The sequence below is a fragment of the Coturnix japonica genome, unplaced genomic scaffold, assembly GCF_054131305.1.
Source record: "Coturnix japonica strain WE unplaced genomic scaffold, WE-NBRP24 Scf085, whole genome shotgun sequence".
Classification (NCBI taxonomy): Eukaryota; Metazoa; Chordata; class Aves; order Galliformes; family Phasianidae; genus Coturnix; species Coturnix japonica.
This window is the reverse complement of record NW_028188988.1, coordinates 24,924-47,718: the sequence shown is the minus strand read 5'-3', so window position 1 is coordinate 47,718 and position 22,795 is coordinate 24,924. Positions and strand designations below refer to the sequence as shown.

The 22,795-nt window shown below is 57.4% G+C and overlaps 1 protein-coding gene across 1 annotated transcript in view; it reads right to left on the bottom strand.

Moving 5' to 3' along the window:
* Positions 1 to 962: 962 nt before the first annotated feature.
* The window catches only part of LOC107307545 (alpha-actinin-4-like), a gene marked incomplete at its 3' end in the record, with an annotated part of 43,515 nt that continues 21,682 nt past the window's right edge, over positions 963 to 22,795 (bottom strand). Inside the window, exons 9-19 of the mRNA XM_085534553.1 lie at positions 21,343 to 21,435; positions 17,574 to 17,804; positions 15,327 to 15,474; positions 13,881 to 14,031; positions 12,636 to 12,744; positions 11,271 to 11,411; positions 8,637 to 8,819; positions 6,033 to 6,167; positions 4,586 to 4,765; positions 2,947 to 3,093; positions 963 to 1,208 (exon numbers count right to left, since the gene is read on the bottom strand). Of these exons, the coding sequence (XP_085390679.1) occupies positions 963 to 1,208; positions 2,947 to 3,093; positions 4,586 to 4,765; positions 6,033 to 6,167; positions 8,637 to 8,819; positions 11,271 to 11,411; positions 12,636 to 12,744; positions 13,881 to 14,031; positions 15,327 to 15,474; positions 17,574 to 17,804; positions 21,343 to 21,435 (1,764 nt within the window). The remainder of the gene's footprint in view (positions 1,209 to 2,946; positions 3,094 to 4,585; positions 4,766 to 6,032; positions 6,168 to 8,636; positions 8,820 to 11,270; positions 11,412 to 12,635; positions 12,745 to 13,880; positions 14,032 to 15,326; positions 15,475 to 17,573; positions 17,805 to 21,342; positions 21,436 to 22,795) is intronic.

Sequence of the window (22,795 nt, the reverse complement as noted above, 5' to 3'; positions counted from 1 at the left end):
AAGAGGAGGAGGAGGAGGGAGAGGAAGAGGGGGAGGAAGAAGAGGACGAATAGGAGGAGGAAGAGGAAGAGGAAGAGGAAGAAAAAGAGGAAGAGGAGGAGGAGGAGGGGGAGGAAGAAGAGGAAAAAGGGGGAGGAAGAAGAGGAGGAATAGGAGGAAGAGGAGGAGGAAGAGAGGGAAGAAGAGGAGGAAGTGGGGGAGGAAGAGGAAGGGGAAGAGAAAGTGGGAGAGGAAGGGGAAGAGGTGGACGAGGGGGAGGAAGAGGATGAGGAGGAAGAAGGAAGAGGAGGAGGAGGAAGTGGGGGAAGAAGAGAAAGGAGAGGAAGAGGAAGGGGAAGAGGAAGAGGAGGAGGGGGAGGAAGAGGAAGGAGGAAAAGAGGGAAGAAGAGGAGGAGGATGAAGGAAGAGGAGGAGGAAGGGGAAGAGGAAGGAGAGGAGGAAGAGGAAGGAGGAGGAAGAGGAGGAGGAGGAGGAAGGAGAGGAAGGGGAAGAGGAAGAGGAGGAAGGGGAAGATGAAGAGGAAGGGGAGGAGGAAGAGGAAGAGGTGGATGAGGGGGAGGAAAAGGAAGGAGGAAGAGAGGGAAGAAGAGGAGGAGGAAGAGAAGGAGGAAGTGGGTGAGGAAGAGGAAGGAGAGGAGGAAGAGGATGAAGGAAGAGGAGGAGGAAGAGGAAGTGGGGGAGGAAGAGGAAGAGGAGGAGGTGGATGAGGGGGAGGAAGAGGAAGGGGAAGAGGAAGAGGAAGGAGAGGAGGAAGGAGAGGAAGAGGAGGGGGAGGAGGAAGAGGAGGATGTGGATGAGGGGGAGGAAGAGGAGGAGTGAAGAAGAGGAGGAGAAAAGAGAGAGGAAGTGGTGAGGAGGAGGAAGGAGGAGGAGAGAGGAAGTGGGGGAGGAAGGAGGAAGAGGAAGTGGGGGGAGGAAGAGGAAGGGGAAGAGGAAGAGGAGTGGGGGAGGAAGGGGAAGAGGAAGAGGATGAAGGAAGAGGAGGAAGAGGAAGAGAAGGAGGTGGATGAGGGGGAGGAAGAGGAAGGGGAAGAAGAGGAGGAAGAGGATGAGGAGGAGGAAGGAAGAGGAAGAGGATGTGGGGGAGGAAGAGGAAGAGGAGAGGAGGAAGCAGAGTTCGTCCCCACCTGCCGGTCGTTCTCCACGTCGTAACCCAAACTGATCAGACACGCCTTGAACTCCTCCGGGCCCAGAGACCCACAGTGATCCTGGGGGGGGGGACAGTGATTGGTGGGGGGGGTCCGATATTGGGGGGGGGTCCGATAGTGGGGGGGGGGTCTGATAGTGGGGAGGGGGGAAATCCAATATGGGGGGGACCCAATATGGGGGAGGGAGGGTTCAATATTGGGGAAGGGGAGGGTCCAGTATTTGGGGGGGGGGGGGGGGGGGGGTCCAATTTGGGGTCTGTGAATGGGGGGGGGGTCTTTGGATGGGGGTGTCTGCAGGGTAGGGGGGGGGGTCTTTAATTGGGGGGGGGTCTTTCTATGTAGCCCCCACCTTGTTGAAGTGGTTGAAGGACGCCCTGAACTCCTGCATGATGGGGGGGGTGGTTTCTAATGGTGGGGGTCTTCGGATAGGTAGGGGTCTCTAATGGGGGTTGTTTTTAATTGGATGGGGGGGGGGGTCTTTAATTGGGGGGGGGTCTCTGTATCCCCCACCTTGTCGAAGTGGTTGAAGGACGCCCTGAACTCGTGCATGATGGGGGGCTCTATGGATGAATGGGGGTCTGTAATAGGGAGGTGTGGGGTCTCTAATGGGGAGGGGTCTTTAATTGGGGGGGGTCTCTAATTGGGGGGGGGTCTCTGCAGCCCCCACCTTATCAAAGTGGTTGAAGGACGCCCTGAACTCCTGCATGATGGGGGGGGTGGTCTCTAATGATGGGGGGGGTCTCTAATGGGGGGTTGTCTCTAATTGGGGGGGGGTCTCTGTATCCCCCACCTTGTCGAAGTGATTGAAGGACGCCCTGAACTCCTGCATGATGGGGGGCTCTATGGATGAATGGGGGTCTTTTGGGGGGTAGGTCTTTAATTGGGGGGGGTCTTTAATTGGTGGGGGGTCTTTAATTGGGGGGGGTCTTCATGTGCCCCCACCTTATCGAAGTGGTTGAAGGACGCCCTGAACCCCTGCATGATGGGGGAGTATCTATGGATGGGGCAGGTCTCTAATGAGGAGGGGTCTTTAATTGGGGCGGGGTCTCTAATTGGGGGTGGGTCTCTAATTGGGGGGGGGTCTTCATGGGCCCCCACCTTGTCGAAGTGGTTGAAGGACGCCCTGAACTCGTGCATGATGGGGGGCTCTATGGATGAATGGGGGTCTTTGGGGGGGGTCTTTAATTGGGGGGGGTCTTTAATGGGGGGGGGGGTCTCTAATTGGGGGGGGGTCTCTCTGTATCCCCCACCTTGTCGAAGTGGTTGAAGGACGCCCTGAACTCCTGCATGATGGGGGGGTTTCTATGGATGAATGGGGGTCTTTGGGGGGGGGGTCTTTAATTGGGGGGGGGTCTTTAATGGGGGGTTGTCTTTAATTGGGGGGGGTCTCTAATTGGGGGGGGGGTCTCTGTATCCCCCACCTTGTCAAAGTGGTTGAAGGACGCCCTGAACTTGTGCATGATGGGGGGCTCTATGGATGAATGGGGGTCTTTGGGGGGGGGTCTTTAATTGGGGGGGGGTCTCTAATTGGGGGGGGGTCTTTAATTGGGGGGGGTCTTTAATTGGGGAGGGGTCTTTAATTGGGGAGGGGTCTTTAATTGGGGGGGTGTCTCTAACTGGGGGGGTCTCTGTATCCCCCACCTTGTCGAAGTGGTTGAAGGACGCCCTGAACTCCTGCATGATGGGGGGGTTTCTATGGATGGGGGGGGTCCTTAATTGGGGGGGGGTCTTTAATTGGGGGGGGGGTCTGTAATTGGGGGGGGGTCTTTAATTGGGGGGGGGTCTCTGTATCCCCCACCTTGTCGAAGTGGTTGAAGGACGCCCTGAACTCGTGCATCTGATCCTGGCTGATCCCTTTGGCGTCGCGGGTCAGGATCTGATTCTCCACCTCGTTGATGGTTCTGGCGATGGTGGTCAGCAGCTGCTCCCAGCCCACGCGGATGTGCTGCGTTCATTAATTAAAGGTTAATTAATTAAAGGGTAATTAATGGGGCAGGGTAATTAATGGGGCAGGGTAATTAATGGGGGGCAGGTTAATTAATGGGGTGGCAGGGTAATTAATGGGGGGGGCAGGTTAATTAATGGGGGGGCAGGGTAATTAATGGGGGGGGCAAATTAATGAAAGGTTAATTAATGGGGGAGCAGGTTAATTAATGAGGGGCAGGGTAATTAATGGGGGGGCAGGTTAATTAATGGGGGGGCAGGTTAATTAATGGGGGGGCAGGGGTAATTAATGGGGGGGGCAGGTTAATTAATGGGGGGGCAGGGTGATGGGGGGGCAGGTTAATTAATGGGGGGCAGGGTAATTAATGGGGGGGGGGCAGGTTAATTAATGGGGGGGCAGGGTGATGGGGGGGCAGGTTAATTAATGGGGGGCAGGGTAATTAATGGGGGCAGGTTAATTAATGGGGGGGCAGGGTAATTAATGGGGGGCAGGGTAATTAATGGGGGGGCAGGGTAATTAATGGGGGCAGGTTAATTAATGGGGGGCAGGGTAATTAATGGGGGCAGGTTAATTAATGGGGGGGCAGGGTAATTAATGGGGGAGCAGGTTAATTAATGGGGGGCAGGGTAATTAATGGGGGGGCAGGGTAATTAATGGGGGGGCAGGGTAATTACTGGGGGGGGCAAATTAATTAATGGGGGCAGGTTAATTAATGGGGGGGACAGGTTAATTAATGTGGGGGGGGGGGAGGGGGCACTAAAGGGGGGCCTGGTACCACAGGATGCCCCCCATGTTAGGCTTCCCCCCCAAGCCCACCCCATGTTATGCCCCCCCAGCCCCATATATACCTCCCCAGCCCCATATATTGCCCCTCCAGCCCCACATATCGCCCTCCAGCCCCATATATTGCCCCCTATAGGGCCCCATTCACCTCCATGGTGTAGTTGGAGTGCTTGTTGTCAAAGATCAGCGCCCCCCCCATATTATACCCCCCCAGCCCCATATATACCCTCCCCAGCCCCATATATTGCCCCTCCAGCCCCATATATACCCCGCCAGCCCCACATATTGTCCCTCCAGCCCCATATATTGCCCCATATATACCCCCCCAGCCCCACATATCCCCCTCCAGCCCCACACATTGCCCCCTATGGGCCCCACTCACCTCCATGGTGTAGTTGGAGTGCTTGTTGTCGAAGATGAGCACCCCCCCCCATATTATACCCCCCCCAGCCCCACATATTGCCCCATATATTGCCCCCCAGCCCCATGTATTGCCCCCCCAGCCCCATATATACCCCCCCAGCCCCACATATCCCCCCCCCAGCCCCACACATTGCCCCCTATGGGCCCCATTCACCTCCATGGTGTAGTTGGAGTGCTTGTTGTCGAAGATCAGCGCCCCCCCCATATTATACCCCCCATATATCCCCCCCCAGCCCCACATATCCCCCCCCAGCCCCACACATTGCCCCCTATGTGCCCCACTCACCTCCATGGTGTAGTTGGAGTGCTTGTTGTCGAAGATCAGCGCCTCCTGCCCCAGCTGATGCTGCTGCTCCAGCAGCTCCAGGTTGGGTTTGTACTCCACGATGCTGCGCTCGTAGAGCTGCAGCTGCTGCAGCTGGTCCTCCAGGGTCCCGTGCAGCTCCAAAGAGATGCGGCCGATCTCCTGCAGGGCGAGAAATGCAACGGGAGGGTCAGGGGGTGCATGGAATGCAATGGGGGGCCATGAAATGCAACGAGAGGGTGTGAAAGGCAATGGGGGGGTATGAAATGCAATGGAGGTGCATGAAATGCTGCAGCTGGTCCTCCAGGGTCCCGTGCAGCTCCAGGGAGATGCGGCCGATCTCCTGCAGGGTGAGAAATGCAACGGGGGGGTCAGGGGGTGCATGAAATGCAATGGGGGGCCATGAAATGCAATGGGGTGGTGTGAAAGGCAATGGGGGGTATGAAATGCTGCAGCTGCTGCAGCTGGTCCTCCAGGGTCCTGTGCAGCTCCAGGGAGATGCGGCCGATCTCCTGCAGGGCGAGAAATGCAACGGGGGGGGGTCAGGGGGTGCATGAAATGCAATGAGAGGGGCACAAGGGGTCACAAAATGCAATGGAGGTGCATGAAATGCTGCAGCTGCTGCAGCTGGTCCTCCAGGGTCCCATGCAGCTCCAAAGAGATGCGGCCGATCTCCTGCAGCGGGACAGCAATGCAGGGATGCAATAAATGGAGGCAAGAAATGCAATAGGGGGCCATGAAATGCAACAAGAGGGTGTGAAATGCAAGAGAAGGGTGCAAGAAATGCAATGGGGGGGTATGAAATGCAATGGAGGTGCATGAAATGCTGCAGCTGCTGCAGCTGGTCCTCCAGGGTCCTGTGCAGCTCCAGGGAGATGCGGCCGATCTCCTGCAGGGGGGCAGCAATGCAGGATGCAATAAAGGGGGGCAAGAAATGCAATGGGGGGGTTCCCAAATTGCAACAGGGGGGCAGGAAATGCAAGAGAAGGGGGCATGAAATGCAACAGGAGGGTGTGAAAGGCAATGGGGGTGCATGAAATGTGTTTGCAATGAATGCAAGGGGGTGCAATAAATGCAACAGGCGGGGTATGCAATAAATGCTGTGTGTGTGTGCAATGAATGCATTGTGGGGTTGCAACAAATGCAACAGGTGGCGTGTGCTTGCAATAAATGCAATGCGGGGTTGCAATAAATGCACCACAGGGTTGTAGTAAATGCAATGTGGGGCTGCAATAAATGCAATGTGTGTGCGCAATAAATGCACCACGGGGTTGCAATAAATGCAACGTGGGGGTTGCAATAAATGCACCGTGGGGCTGCAATAAATGCACCACCGGGCTACAATAAATGCACCAGGGCGTTGTAATAAATGCACCGTGGGGCTGCAATAAATGCACCGTGTGGTTGCAATAAATGCACCGGGCCCGACCTCCATCTTGTTCTGTATCCACGGCCCCACGACGTTGGCCTGCGCTGCAAACTGCCGCCGCAGCCGCTCGTTGCATTGCTGCCGGTTCTGCTCGTCCTGCAGCGCTGCATCGCGCTGCGGAACCAACTGCTGCACCTGGAAATGGGGGGGAATGGGGGGTTACATTGGGGTCCTGCTGCCCCACGGCTGCCCCATAGATGCCCCACAACCCCATAGCTGCCCCATAGCTGCCCCACAGCTGCCCTATAGATGCCCCACAACCCCACAGCTGCCCCACAGACGCCCCACAACCCCATAGCTGCCCCATAGCCACCCCATAGCCCCATAATTGCTCCATAACCACCCCATAGCCCCACAGCCGCCCCATAGCTGCCCCATAGCTGACCCACAACCTCACGGCTGCCCCATAGACGCCCCACAACCCTATAGCTGACCCACAGATGCCCCACAACCCCATAGCTGCCCCATAGCCACCCCATAGCCCCATAATTGCTCCATAACCACCCCATAGCCCCACAGCTGCCCCAGTGCTGCCCCATAGCGAACCCACAACCCCATAGCTGCCCTATAGATGCCCCACAACCCCACAGCTGCCCCACAGACGCCCCACAACCCCATAGCTGCCCCATAGACGCCCCACAACCCCATAGCTGCCCCATAGCCACCCCATAGCCCCATAACTGCCCCAGTGCTGCCCCATAGCGAACCCACAACCCCATAGCTGCCCTATAGATGCCCCACAACCCCACAGCTGCCCCACAGCCACCCCACAACCCCATAGCTACCCCATAGCTACCCCATAGCCCCATAATTGCTCCATAACCACCCCATAGCCCCACAGCCGCCCCATAGCTGCCCCATAGCTGCCCCACAACCCCACGGCTGCCCCATAGACGCCCCACAACCCTATAGCTGACCCACAGATGCCCCACAACCCCACAGCTGCCCCATAGCCACCCCATAGCCCCATAATTGCTCCATAACCACCCCATAGCCCCACAGCTGCCCCAGTGCTGCCCCATAGCGAACCCACAACCCCATAGCTGCCCCATAGCCACCCCATAGCCCCATAACCACCCCATAGCCCCATAGCTGCCCCATATCCGCCCCATATCGGCCCCACTGACCCTGTCCCACTTGGCATTGATGAGCTGTGGGGTGACGGCGCTGTAGGGGTTGTTCCAGCCCCATAACCACCCATAGCCACCCCATAGCCCCATAGACACCTCATAGCCCCATAGCTGCTCCATATCCACCCCATAGCCCCATAGCTGCCCCATAGACGCCCCACAAGCACCCCATAACCCCATAACCACCCCATAACCACCCCACAGCCCCATCGCTGCCCCATAGCCGCCCCATAACCACCCCATAGCCCCATAGACACCTCATAGCCCCATAGCTGCCCCATATCCGCCCCATATCCGCCCCATATCGGCCCCACTGACCCTGTCCCACTTGGCGTTGATGAGCTGTGGGGTGACGGTGCTATAGGGGTTGTTCCAGCCCCATAACCACCCATAGCCACCCCATAGCCCCATAGATACCCCATAGCCCCATAGCTGCTCCATAACCACCCCATAGCCCCATAGCTGCCCCATATCGGCCCCACTGACCCTGTCCCACTTGGCGTTGATGAGCTGTGGGGTGACGGCGCTGTAGGGGTTGTTGGCCGCCCCATAGCCCCATAACTGCCCCATAAACACCCCATATCTGCCCCATAACCACCCCATAGCCCCATAACCACCCCATATCCGCCCCATAACCACCCCATAGCCCCATAACCACCCCATAGCCCCATATCCGCCCCATAACCACCCCACAGCCCCATATCCGCCCCACAGCTGCCCCATATCGGCCCCACGGACCCTGTCCCACTTGGCGTTGATGAGCTGTGGGGTGACGGCGCAGTAGGGGTTGTTGGCCACCCCATAGCCCCATAACTGCCCCATAACCACCCCATAACCCCATAACCACTCCATAACCACCCCACAGCCCCATCGCTGCCCCATAGCCGCCCCATAACCACCCCATAGCCCCATAGACACCCCATAGCTGCTCCATAGCCACCCCATATCCGCCCCATATCCGCCCCATATCGGCCCCACTGACCCTGTCCCACTTGGCGTTGATGAGCTGTGGGGTGACGGCGCTGTAGGGGTTGTTCCAGCCCCATAGCCACCCCATAACCACCCCACAGCCCCATAACCACCCCCTAACCACCCCATAGCCACCCCATAGCCCCATATCCGCCCCATAACCACCCCATAGCCCCATATCTGCCCCATATCGGCCCCACTGACCCTGTCCCACTTGGCGTTGATGAGCTGTGGGGTGACGGCGCTGTAGGGGTTGTTGGCCGCCCCATATCTGCCCCATAACCACCCCATAGCCCCATAGATACCCCAAAGCCCCATAGCTGCTCCATAATCACCCCATAGCCCCATAGCTGCCCCATAGACGCCCCACAAGCACCCCATAACCCCATAACCACCCCATAACCACCCCACAGCCCCATCGCTGCCCCATAGCCGCCCCATAACCACCCCATAGCCCCATAGACACCTCATAGCCCCATATCCGCCCCATATCGGCCCCACGGACCCTGTCCCACTTGGCGTTGATGAGCTGTGGGGTGACGGCGCTGTAGGGGTTGTTGGCCGCCATCTTGATGCCGTGGGTCTCCCCCACACGTTGCGCCTCCCGCTGGATCCCCAAGATGGCGGCTCGTTCCTTGTCCGCGTCCGGCAGCGTCGCCTTGAACTGCTCGTGGGCGGCCATCAGCCCCTATAGGGTTATATGGGGTTATATGGGGTTATATGGGGTTATATAGGGCTGTATAGGGTTATATGGGGTTATATAGGGTTATATGGGGTTATATGGGGTTGTATGGGGTTATATGGGGTTATATGGGGTTATATGGGGTTATATGGGGTTGTATGGGGTTATATGGGGTTATATGGGGTTATATGGGGTTGTATGGGGTTATATGGGGTTATATGGGGTTGTATGGGGTTATATAGGGTTATATGGGGCTATATGGGGTTATATTGGGCTATATGGGGTTATATGGGGTCCTATGGGGCTATATGAACTGCTCGTGGGCGGCCATCAGGCCCTATAGGGTTATATGGGGTTGTATGGGGTTATATGGGGTTATATAGGGTTATATGGGGTTGTATGGGGTTATATGAGGTTATATGGGGTTATATTGGGCTATATGGGGTTCTATGGGGTTATATGAACTGCTCGTGGGCCGCCATCAGGCCCTATAGGGTTATATGGGGTTATATAGGGCTGTATGGGGTTATATGGGGTTATATAGGGTTATAAGGGGTTCTATGGGGTTCTATGGGGTTATATGGGGCTGTATAGGGTTATGGGGTTATATGGAGTTATATGGGGCTATATGAACTGCTCGTGGGCCGCCATCAGGCCCTATAGGGTTATATGGGGTTATATGGGGTTATATGGGGTTATATGGGGTTATATGGGGTTATATGGGGTTATATGGGGTTATATGGGGCTATATGGGGTTATATGGGGTTATATGGGGTTGTATGGGGTTATATGGGGTTATATGGGGTTATATTGGGCTATATGGGGTTCTATGGGGTTATATGGGGTTATATTGGGCTATATGGGGTTCTATGGGGCTATATGAACTACTCGTGGGCCGCCATCAGGCCCTATAGGGTTATATAGGGTTATATGGGGTTCTATTGGGCTATATGGGGTTCTATGGGGTTATATTGGGCTATATGGGGTTATATGGGGTTATATGGGGCTATATGGGGTTATATAGGGCTGTATGGGGTTCTATGGGGCTATATGGGGTTCTATGGGGCTATATGAACTGCTCGTAGGCCGCCATCAGGCCCTATAGGGTTATATGGGGTTGTATGGGGTTCTATGGGGTTATATATGGTTATATGGGGTTCTATGGGGCTATATGGGGTTCTATGGGGCTATATGAACTGCTCGTGGGCGGCCATCAGGCCCTATAGGGTTATATGGGGTTATATGGGGTTATATGGGGCTATATGGGGTTATATAGGGCTGTATAGGGTTATATGGGGTTATATTAGGCTATATGGGGTTATATGGGGTTATATGGGGTTATATGGGGTTATATGGGGCTATATGAACTGCTCGTGGGCGGCCATCAGGCCCTATGGGGTTGTATGGGGTTGTATGGGGTTATATGGGGCTGTATAGGGTTATATGGGGTTATATGGGGTTATTATGGGGTTATATGGGGTTATATAGGGTTATATGGGGTTATATGGGGCTGTATAGGGTTATATGGGTTATATAGGGTTATATGGGGTTATATGGGGTTACTTATGGGGCTGTATAGGGTTATATGGGGTTATATTGGGCTATATGGGGTTCTATGGGGCTATATGAACTACTCGTGGGCCGCCATCAGGCCCTATAGGGTTATATGGGGTTGTATGGGGTTATATAGGGTTATGGGGTTATATAGGGCTGTATAGGGTTATATGGGGTTATATAGGGTTATATGGAGTTATATGGGGCTGTATAGGGTTATGGGGTTCTATGGGGGGATATGGGGTTAGTTGTGGGGTTATGGGGTTCTATGGGGCTATATGGGGTTACTTACAGGGCTATGGGGTTCTATGGGGTTCTATGGGGCTATATGAACTGCTTATGGGCGGCTATCAGACCCTATGGGTTATATGGGGTTATATGGGGTTATACGGGTTATATGGGGTTATATGGGGTTATATGGGGTTATATGGGGTTATACGGGGTTATATGGGGTTATATGGGGCTATATGGGGTTATATGGGGTTATATGGGGTTATATGGGGTTATACGGGGTTATATGGGGTTATATGGGGCTATATGGGGTTATATGGGGTTATATGGGGTTATATGGGGTTATATGGGGTTATATGGGGCTATATGGGGTTATATGGGTTATATGGGGTTATATGGGGTTATATGGGGTTAGTTATGGGCTTAGTTATGGGCTTATGGGGTTAGTTATGGGGTTATGGGGTTATAGGGTTAGTTATGGGGTTATATGGGGTTAGTTATGGGGTTATGGGGTTATGGGGTTATAGGGTTAGTTATGGGGTTATGGGGTTAGTTATTGGTTTATGGGGGGTTATGGGGGACTCCAAAAAGGGAGACCCCCAGGCAGACCCCCAGGCATCTAATTAACATCTAATTAACATTAATTAGCATGTAATTAAGGCCAATTAGGACCTCGATCTCCTCGATGGTGTGCACGATGAACATGTCCTGCAGGTCCTCCATGGCGCTCTCCATCCAGTTGTTGAATGGAGCCGCTCTCTTGGCGTATTCCAGGTGCAGCTCGTCGATGGTCTCCAGCTGCTTCTCTGTTTTCTGTGGGGCACAGGGACACTTGTGGGGCACAGGGACACTTGTGGGGCACAGGGACACTTGTGGGGCACAGACACTTGTGGGGCACAGACACTTGTGGGGCACAGAGACTTGTGGGGCACAGACACTTGTGGGGCACAGAGACTTGTGGGGCACAGGGACACTTGTGGGGCACAGAGGCACTTGTGGGGCACAGGGACACTTGTGGGGCACAGACACTTGTGGGGCACAGGGACACTTGTGGGGCACAGACACTTGTGGGGCACAGACACTTGTGGGGCACAGAGACACTTGTGGGGCACAGGGACACTTGTGGGGCACAGACACTTGTGGGGCACAGGGACACTTGTGGGGCACAGGGACACTTGTGGGGCACAGACACTTGTGGGGCACAGAGGCACTTGTGGGGCACAGGGACACTTGTGGGGCACAGACACTTGTGGGGCACAGACACTTGTGGGGCACAGACACTTGTGGGGCACAGGGACACTTGTGGGGCACAGAGGCACTTGTGGGGCACAGGGACACTTGTGGGGCGGGGGGGGCATAAAGAGCCACTTGTGAGGCAGGGAAGGGGGGTCCCAAAGAGCCACTTGTGGGGAAGGGGGGGGGGAAGACCCCAAAGAGTCACTTGTGGGGCAGGAGGGGACCCCAAAGAGCCACTTGTGGGGCACAAAGAGGCACTTGTGGGGCAGGAGGGGGCATAAAGAACCACTTGTGGGGCACAGAGGGGCACTTGTGGGGCAGGGGGGGTCCTCAAAGAGCCACTTGTGGGGCGGGGGGGGGGCAGACCCCAAAGAGCCACTTGTGGGGCAGGAAAGGGGGACTCCAAAGAGCCACTTGTGGGGCAGAGGGGGACATAAAGAGCCACTTGCGGGGCAGGGAAGGGGGGCCCCAAAGAGCCACTTGTGGGGCAGGTGGGGGGTCCCAAAGAGCCACTTGTGGGGCAGCTCTTATAAGTGGCATAAGGAACCACTTATGGGGCAGGTGGGGGGTCCCAAAGATCCACTTATGGGGCAGGTTGGGGGTCCTAAGGAACCACTTATGGGGCAGGTTGGGGGTCCCAAAGATCCACTTATGGGGCAGGTTGGGGGTCCTAAGGAACCACTTATGGGGCAGGTGGGGGGTCCCAAAGATCCACTTATGGGGCAGGTTGGGGGTCCTAAGGAACCACTTATGGGGCAGGTTGGGGGTCCCAAAGATCCACTTATGGGGCAGCCCTGGTACCTCCAGGGCCTCCCTGCGGCTGTGGGTCAGGGAGCCCAGCACGTCCCATTGGTCGCAGATCTTCTGGCAGCGCGAGTTGACGCTGGGGGAGTCGTAGTAATCCAGCTCACTGCAATGGGAGGCAATGGGGCGCGTGTGGGGCCCACTCTTAAAGGGGCCACGTCCCCTCTCTTAAAGGGCCCCATTCCCTCTTAAAGGGACCACCCTCCTTTAGAACCTCGCCCCTTTTAAGGCTCCGCCCCTTATAAGGCCACGCCCCCTCTTAAAAGGCCCCACCCTCTCTTAAAGGGCCTGTACCCTTAAAGGGCCAGGCTCCTCTTAAAGGGCCCCACCCCCATTTAAGGGCCAGACCCCTCTTAAAGGGCCAGACTCCTCTTAAAGGGCCAGACTACTCTTAAAGCCCCCACCCCCTCTTAAAGGGCCAGACTACTCTTAAATGGCCCCACCCTCTTAAAGGGCCCGCACCCTTAAAGGGCCAGGCTCCTCTTAAAGCCCCTCCCCCCTCTTAAAGGGCCAGACTCCTCTTAAAGGGCCAGACCCCTCTTAAAGGGCCAGGTTCCTCTTAAAGGGCTCAGCCCCCTCCCTAACACCTCCCCCCCTCCCCTCTTAAAGGGCCAGACTCCTCTTAAAGCCCCCCCCCCCTCTTAAAGGGCCCCACCTCCTCCTAAAGGGGCCACCCCCTCTTAAAGGGCCAGACCCCTCTTAAAGGGCCAGGCTCCTCTTAGAGGGTCAGGCTCCTCTTAAAGCCCCCACCCCTCTTAAAGGGCCAGACTACTCTTAAATGCCCCCACCCTCTTAAAGGGCCCGCACCCTTAAAGGGCCAGGCTCCTCTTAAGCCCCTCCCCCCTCTTAAAGCCCCTCCCCCCTCTTAAAGGGCCAGACTCCTCTTAAAGCCCAACCCCTCTCTTAAAGGGCCAGACCCCTCTTAAAGGGCCACCCCCTCTTAAAGGGCCAGGCCCCTCCCTAACACCTCCCCCCCTCCCCTCTTAAAGGGCCAGACTCCTCTTAAAGCCCCCCCCACCTCTTAAAGGCCCCACCCCCTCTTAAAGGGCCAGACCCTTCTTAAAGGGCCAGACTCCTCTTAAATGGCTCCACCCTCTTAAAGGGCCTGCACCCTTAAAGGGCCAGGCTCCTCTTAAAGGGCCACTCCCATTTAAGGCCCCACCCCCTCTTAAAGGCCAGACTCCTCTTAAACCAACCCCCCCCCCCCCCTCTTAAAGGGCCCGCTCCCATTTCTGGCCGCACTTGAGCTCCTGTGCGATGGCCGCGATCTGCTCCACTCGATCCTGATGCGCCGCCAGGTCGCTCTCAAAGGCCTCGTGTTTCCTTATCAGCGCTTTGATGTCTGATAACGTGGCGGCCTCGTAGTCCTTGTGCTGCAGCAGCGCCTCCTTGCCTGCCCCATACGGATAGTGGGGTTAATAGGGGGTTAATAGGGGATTAATATGGGGGAAAGGGGGTTGATATGGGGGTTAATATGGGGAAAAGGGGGTTAATATGGGGTTAATAAGGGGGGAAAGGGGTTAATATGGGGTAAAGGGGGTTAATATGGGGGATAATATGGGATAAAGGGGGTTAATATGGGGTTAATATGGGATAAAGGGGGTTAATATGGGGGTAATATATGGGATAAAGGGGGTTAATATGGGATAAAGGGGGTTAATATGGGGTTATATGGGATAAAGGGGGTTAATATGGGGGTAATATGGGATAAAGGGGGTTAATATGGGGGGTAATATGGGATACGGGGGTAATATGGGTTAATATGGGATAAGGGGGTTAATATGGGGGTTAATATGGGGTAAAGGGGGTAATATGGGGGTAATATGGGATAAAGGGGTTAATGTGGGGATAATATGGGGTAAAGGGGGTTAGTATGGGTTAATATGGGATAAGGGGTTAATATGGGGTTAATATGGATAAAGGGGGTTAATATGGGGGTTAATATGGGGGGTAAAGGGGTTAATGGTTAATATGGGGGTTAATAGGGATAAAGGGGATTGATATGGGGTAAGGGGTATATGGGGGTTAATATGCTGGTTGATATGGGGTAAAGGGGGTTAATATGGGGGATATATTGGGGTAAAGGGGGAGGGGGTTTTTGGGTAAAGGGGGTTAATATGGGTTAATATGGGGGAAAGGGGGACCCCTTAAAGACCCTTATCCCCAGCCCCATAGCATTACCTTAGTCCATGCCTCATGGATGGACGCTTTCTGCCTGAACTTCTCAGCCCCACAGACCCCATAAGACCCCACAACCCATAAAGACCCCATAGACCCCATAAAGACCCCATAGACCCCATAAAGGCCCCATAAAGACCCCATAGACCCCATAAAGGCCCCATAAAGACCCCATAAGACCCTACAGACCCCATAAAGGCCCCATAAAGACCCCATAGACCCCATAAAGACCCATAAGACCCCATAGACCCCATAAAGGCCCCATAAAGACCCCATAGACCCCATAAAGGCCCCATAAGGACCCCATAAGACCCCATAGCCCCCAGCCCCATAGCGTTACCTTCAGTCCAGCCTCGTGGATGGACGCTTTCTGCTTGAACTTCTCAGCCCCATAGACCCCATAAGACCCCATAAAGACCCCATAAAGGCCCCATAAAGACCCCATAGACCCCATACAGACCCCATACAGACCCCATACAGACCCCATAGCCCCCAGCCCCATAGCGTTACCTTCGGTCCATGCCTCATGGATGGACGCTTTCTGCCTGAACTTCTCGGCCAGGTGATCGAGTCTCTCCAGGCGCCGGATCTCGTTCAGCAGCCATTCCTCATAGCCCTTCTCTGCCTGCTCCAGGTGCTGCCACCCCATATTGATGTCCTATAGGGCACAGCACACCCCAGCTATAGGGCAGGACCCTATGGGACCCAATATAGGGGCAGGCCCCGCACCAGTGCCCCATAGTAGCCCCACCATAGCATCCCCTCCTCCCATAGCATCCCCCCATATCTCCAGACCTCATAGCCCCCCCTATAGCCCCCCCCAATAACTCTAGACCCCCAACCCCCCCATATCTCACCGCCACCATCCTCCCCTCTGACGGCATGAAGGCAGCAACCCCCCATAGCATCCCCCATAGCACCCCCCATAGCTCTAGACCCCATAGCATCCCCTCCTCCCATAGACCCCATAGCATCCCCCATAGCCCCCCCCAATAGCTCTAGACCCCCAACCCCCCCCATATCTCACCGCCATCATCCTCCCCTCTGACAGCATGAATGCAGCACCCCCCACAGCATCCCCCCATAGCATCCCCCACCCCATAGCCCCCCCAATATCCCCAGACCCCATAGCAGCCCCATATCCCCAGACCCCATAGCATCCCCCATAGCCCCCCCATATCCCCAGACCCCATAGCATCCCCCATAGCCCCCCCCATATCCCCAGACCCCATAGCATCCCCCATAGCCCCCCCATATCCCCAGACCCCATAGCATCCCCCATAGCCCCCCCATATCCCCAGACCCCATAGCACCCCCCATATCCCCAGACCCCATAGCACCCCCCCATATCCCCAGACCCCATAGCATCCCCCATAGCCCCCCCATATCCCCAGACCCCATAGCATCCCCATAGCATCCCCCATATCCCCAGACCCCATAGCATCCCCCATAGCATCCCCCATATCCCCAGACCCCATAGCATCCCCCATAGCACCCCCCATATCCCCAGACCCCATAGCATCCCCCATAGCCCCCCCATATCCCCAGACCCCATAGCATCCCCCATAGCATCCCCCATATCCCCCCATATCTCACTGCCACCATCCTCCCCTCCGATGGCATGAAGGCAGCAACCCCCCATAGCATCCCCCATAGCTCTAGACCCCATAGCAGCCCCCATAGCCCCCCCCATATCCCCAGACCCCATAGCCCCCCCCATATCCCCAGACCCCATAGCATCCCCCACCCCATAGCATCCCCCATATCCCCCCATATCTCACCGCCACCATCCTCCCCTCTGACGGCATGAAGGCAGCAACCCCCCATAGCATCCCCCATAGCTCTAGACCCCATAGCAGCCCCCATAGCCCCCCCCATATCCCCAGACCCCATAGCATCCCCCACCCCATAGCATCCCCCATATCCCCCCATATCCCCAGACCCCATAGCCCCCCCATAGCATCCCCCCCATAGCCCCAGACCCCATATCCCCCCATATCTCACTGCTACCATCCTCCCCTCCGAGGGCATGAAGGCAGCAACCCCCCATAGCATCCCCCATAGCTCTAGACTCCATAGCAGCCCCCACATCCCCAGACCCCATAGCATCCCCCATAGCCCCCCCATATCCCCAGACCCCATAGCACCCCCCATATCCCCAGACCCCATAGCATCCCCCATAGCCCCCCCATAGCTCTAGACCCCATAGCCCCCCCATATCCCCAGACCCCATAGCACCCCCCATATCCCCCCATATCTCACCGCCACCATCCTCCCCTCCGACGGCATGAAGGCAGCAACCCCCCATAGCATCCCCCATAGCCCCCCCCATATCCCCAGACCCCATAGCCCCCCCATATCCCCAGACCCCATAGCATCCCCCACCCCATAGCATCCCCCATAGCCCCCCATATCCCCAGACCCCATAGCACCCCGCACCCCATAGCCCCCCCATATCCCCAGACCCCATAGCATCCCCCATAGCCCCCCCATAGCTCTAGACCCCATAGCATCCCCCATAGCCCCCCCATATCCCCAGACCCCATAGCATCCCCCATATCCCCCCATATCTCACCGCCACCATCCTCCCCTCCGATGGCATGAAGGCAGCAACCCCCCATAGCATCCCCCATATCCCCAGACCCCATAGCATCCCCCACCCCATAGCATCCCCCATAGCCCCCCCACATCCCCAGACCCCATAGCACCCCCATATCCCCAGACCCCATAGCAGCCCCATATCCCCCCATATCTCACCGCCACCATCCTCCCCTCCGATGGCATGAATGCCGGCCTGTTGCTGAGCCGGAGCTTGGTCTGCAGCGTGTTGAAGTTGATTTCCAGCTGACATTTCTCCTGCACTTTGGGGGGTTTGTGCACCCTGCGATAATCCCTGAAATCCTCCAGTTTCTGCTGCATCTCCTGGATCGTTTTCTGGGGGCTGCGATCCTCCAGCCACGGGATGGTGCGGCTGATCCACTGCAGGAGCTATGGGGGGGGACAGCAGCAATGGGGGGGGGGCTTAGGGGCATGGGGAGGGGGCTTAGGAACATGGGGAGGGGGCTTGGGGGGTCAGCAAGGGATGGTGCGGCGGATCCACTGCAGGAGCTGGGGGGGGAAAGCAGCAATGGGGGGGGCTTAGGGGCATGGGGAGGGGGCTTAGGGGGCATTACCAATGGGGGGGGTGGGTTTAGGAGCATGGGGAGGGGGCTTAGGAGCATAGGGAGGGGGGTTAGGGGGCAGCAGGAATGGGGGTGGTGGGCTTAGGAACATGGGGAGGGGGCTTGGGGGGTCAGCAAGGGATGGTGCGGCGGATCCACTGCAGGAGCTGGGGGGGGAAAGCAGCAATGGGGGGGGCTTAGGGGCATGGGGAGGGGGCTTAGGGGGCATTACCAATGGGGGGGGTGGGTTTAGGAGCATGGGGAGGGGGCTTAGGAGCATAGGGAGGGGGGTTAGGGGGCAGCAGGAATGGGGGTGGTGGGCTTAGGAACATGGGGAGGGGGCTTGGGGGGTCAGCAAGGGATGGTGTGGCTGATCCACTGCAGGAGCTGGGGAAGGAGGAGGCAGCAATGGGGGGGGCTTAGGGGAATGGGGAGGGGGCTTAGGAGTATGGGGAGGGGGTTTGGGGGCAGCAGGAATGGGGGGGTTGGGTTTAGAAGCATCACAAATGGGGGGGGTGGGCTTAGGGGCATGGGGAGGGGGGTTGGGGGGTCAGCAAGGGATGGTGCGGCTGATCCACTGCAGGAGCTGGGGGGGGAAAGCAGCAATGGGGGGGGGCTTAGGGGCATCACAAATGGGGGTGGTGGGTTTAGGAGCATGGGGAGGGGGCTTAGGAACATGGGGAGGGGGTTTGGGGGGTCAGCAAGGGATGGTGCGGCTGATCCACTGCAGGAGCTGGGTGGGAAAGCAGCAATGGGGGGGGTGGGTTTAAGGGTATGGGGAGGGGGGTTAGGGGGCAGCAGGAATGGGGGGTGGGCTTAGGGGCATGGGGAGGGGGGTCAGAAAGCATCAGGGGGTCAGGGAGTATGGGGAGGGGCTTAGGGAGCAGCAGGAATGGGGGTGGTGGGTTTAGGGGCATGGGGAGGGGGCTTAGGAGCATGGGGAAGGGGTTTAGGGGGCATCAGGAATGGGGGGGGTGGGCTTAGGAGCATGGGGAGGGGGCTTAGGAGTATGGGGAGGGGGCTTAGGGGGCCAGCAGGAAGGGGAGGGGGGGTTTAAGAACATGGGGAGGAGGTTTAGGAGCATGGGGAAGGGGCTTAAGGGGCATGGGGAGGGGGCTTAGGAGTATGGGGAGAGGGTTAGGGGGCAACAGGAATAGGGGGGAGGGATTAGGAGCATGGGGAGGGGGCTTAAGAGTATGGGGAGGGGGCTTAGGGGGCAGCATCAATGGGGGTGGTGGGCTTAGGGGCATGGGGAGGGGGCTTAGGAACATGGGGGGGGGTTGGGGGGTCAGCAAGGGATGGTGCGGCTGATCCACTCCAGGAGCTATGGGGGGGGAAAGCAGCAATGGGGGGGGGGCTTAGGGGAATGGGGAGGGGGCTTAGGAACATGGGGAGGGGGTTTGGGGAGCATCACCAATGGGGGTGGTGGGCTTAGGGGCATGGGAAGGGGGATTAGGGGGCAGCAGGAATGGGGGGGTGGGCTTAGGGGCATGGGGAGGGGGGTTAGGAACATGGGGGGAGGGGGCTTAAGGCGTCAAGGAGCACCATGATTGGGAGATATTGGGTTTAGGAGTATGGGGAGGGGGCTTGGGGGGGCAGCAGGAATGGGGGTGGTGGGTTTAGAAGCATCACAAATGGGGGGGGTGGGCTTAGGGGCATGGGGAGGCGGCTTAAGGCGTCAAGGAGCAGCATGATGGGGAGATATTGGGTTTAGGAGTATGGGGAGGGGGCTTAGGAACACATGGGGAGGGGGCTTAGGGAGCATCACCAATGCGGGGGGTGGGCTTAGGAACATGGGGAGGGGGCTTGGGGGGTCAGCAAGGGATGGTGCGGCTGATCCACTCCAGGAGCTGGGGGGGGGAAAGCAGCAATGGGGGGGGGGCTTAGGGGCATCACAAATGGGGGGGTGGGCTTAGGGGCATGGGGAGGGGGGTTAGGAACATGGGGAGGGGGCTTAGGGGGCATCAGGAATGGGGGGGGTGGGCTTAGGAGTATGGGGAGGGGCCTTAGGGGGCAGCATCAATGGGGGTGGTGGGTTTAGGGGAATGGGGAGGGGGCTTGGGGGGCATTAGGAATGGGGGTGGTGGGTTTAGGAGCATGGGGAGGGGGCTTAAGGAGCACCATGATTGGGAGATATTGGGTTTAGGAGTATGGGGAGGGGGCTTAGGAACATGGGGAGGGGGCTTAGGGGGCAGCAGCAATGGGGGGTGGGCTTAGGAACATGGGGAGGGGGCTTGGGGGGTCAGCAAGGGATGGTGTGGCTGATCCACTGCAGGAGCTGGGGAAGGGGGCGGCAGCAATGGGGGGGGGGCTTAGGGGCATCACAAATGGGAGGGGACTTAAGGGGCAGCAGGAATAGGGGGGTGGGTTTAAGAATATGGGGAGGGGGCTCATGTGGCATCCCCAATGGGGGTGCTGTGTTGATGGGGGGGGTGCTGTATTAATGGGGAGGGGTCTCCCATGGTGTGTATATGGGGAGGGGTCTCCCATGGGGTATTAATGGGGAGGGGTCTCCCATGGGCTGTTAATGGGGAGGGGTCTCCCATGGGGTGTTGATGGGGAGGGGTCTCCCATGGTGTGTATATGGGGAGGGGTCTCCCATGGGGTATTTATGGGGAGGGGTCTCCCATGGGGTTGCTGTATTAATGGGGAGGGGTCTCCCATGGGGTATTAATGGGGAGGGGTCTCCCATGGGGGTGCTGTATTAATGGGGAGGGGTCTCCCATGGGGTATTTATGGGGAGGGGTCTCCCATGGGGGGTTGCTGTATTAATGGGGAGGGGTCTCCCATGGGGTATTAATGGGGAGGGGTCTCCCATGGGGGGGTGCTGTGTTTATGGGGAGGGGTCTCCCATGGGGTATTAATGGGGAGGGGTCTCCCATGGGCTGTTAATGGGGAGGGGTCTCCCATGGGGTATTAATGGGGAGGGGTCTCCCATGGGGGTGCTGTATTAATGGGGAGGGGTCTCCCATGGGGTGTTAATGGGGAGGGGTCTCCCATGGGGTATTAATGGGGAGGGGTCTCCCATGGGGGTGCTGTATTAATGGGGAGGGGTCTCCCATGGGGGTGCTGTATTAATGGGGAGGGGTCTCCCATGGGGTATTTATGGGGAGGGGTCTCCCATGGGGGGTTGCTGTATTAATGGGGAGGGGTCTCCCATGGGGGTGCTGTATTAATGGGGAGGGGTCTCCCATGGGGTATTAATGGGGAGGGGTCTCCATGTGGTATTAATGGGGAGGGGTCTCCCATGGGGTATTTATGGGGAGGGGTCTCCCATGGGGTATTAATGGGGAGGGGTCTCCCATGGGGGTGCTGTATTAATGGGGAGGGGTCTCCTATGGGGTATTAATGGGGAGGGGTCTCACATCGGACGCCAGTTTCTCATAGTCCTCCATCAGATGCTCGTTCTCCTGGTTGACCGCCAGCACTTTGCAGATCCTGTTGGCCGCTGTCTCTGCCTGGGGGGGGGGGGGTATCACAGTGGGGGGGGGGGTCACCGTGCACAGCCCCCCCCCCCCCATAGCCCACCCCCCCCAAATCCCACCTGGGGGGTCTCAGCCCTATGCAGAGCAATGGGGGTTAATAGAGCTTTGGAAGCAGGTGAAATGGGGGGGGGCTTCCCCAGGACCATTGGAAGAATTAAGAGGGGGGGGATGCAGCAATGGAGCCCCCCCAGAGTAAAGGGGGGGTTAAGGAACCCCTATAGGTCTGATGGCAGCATTAAATGGGGGGGGGGGGGATGCAGCAATGGAGACCCCCATAGCCCTATGTATAGTAAAGGGGGGGGGGGGGTTAGAGCCCCCATATAGATCAGATGGAAGTATTAAATGGGGGGGGGGGGGGGGATGCAGCAATGGAGACCCCCATAGCCCTACATGGGGGGGTCTCAGAGCTACGTGGGGGGTCTCAGAGCCACGTGGGGGGTCTCACAGCTACATGGGGGGTCTCACAGCTGTATAGGGGTCTCAGAGCTATATAGGGGGGGTCTCAGATCCACATGGGGGGTCTCAGAGTTATATAGGGGGGGTCTCACAGCTGTATAGGGGGTCTCACAGCTACATAGGGGGGGTCTCACAGCTACATAGGGGGTCTCAGATCCACATAGGGGGTCTCACAGCTACATGGGGGGGTCTCAGATCCACATAGGGGGTCTCAGAGCTACATGGGGGGTCTCAGAGCTACATGGGGGGCCTCAGAGCTACATAGGGGGTCTCAGAGCTACATGGGGGGGGTCTCAGATCCACATAGGGGGTCTCAGAGTTACATAGGGGGTCTCAGAGCCACGTGGGGGGTCTCAGAGCTACGTGGGGGGTCTCAGAGCCACGTGGGGGGTCTCAGAGCTGCATGGGGGGGTCTCAGAGCTACGTGGGGGGTCTCAGAGCCACGTGGGGGGTCTCAGAGCTGCATGGGGGGGTCTCAGAGCTATATAGGGGGTCTCAGAGCTGCATGGGGGGTCTCAGAGCTATATAGGGGGTCTCAGAGCTACATGGGGGGTCTCGCAGCTACATGGGGGGGGTCTCACAGCTACATGGGGGGGGTCTCAGATCGACATAGGGGGTCTCAAAGCCACATGGGGGGTCTCAGAGCTATATAGGGGGTCTCACAGCTATATAGGGGGGGGTCTCAGATCCACATAGGGGGTCTCAGAGTTATATAGGGGGGGTCTCAGAGCTACATGGGGGGTCTCACAGCTACATGGGGGGTCTCAGATCCACATAGGGGGTCTCAGAGCTCCATCTACCTGCACCCCCCCCATACCCAGCAGCCATGCAGCAGCATCGCACCCAAGCCCCCTCCCCATAATACCCAGCAGCCATT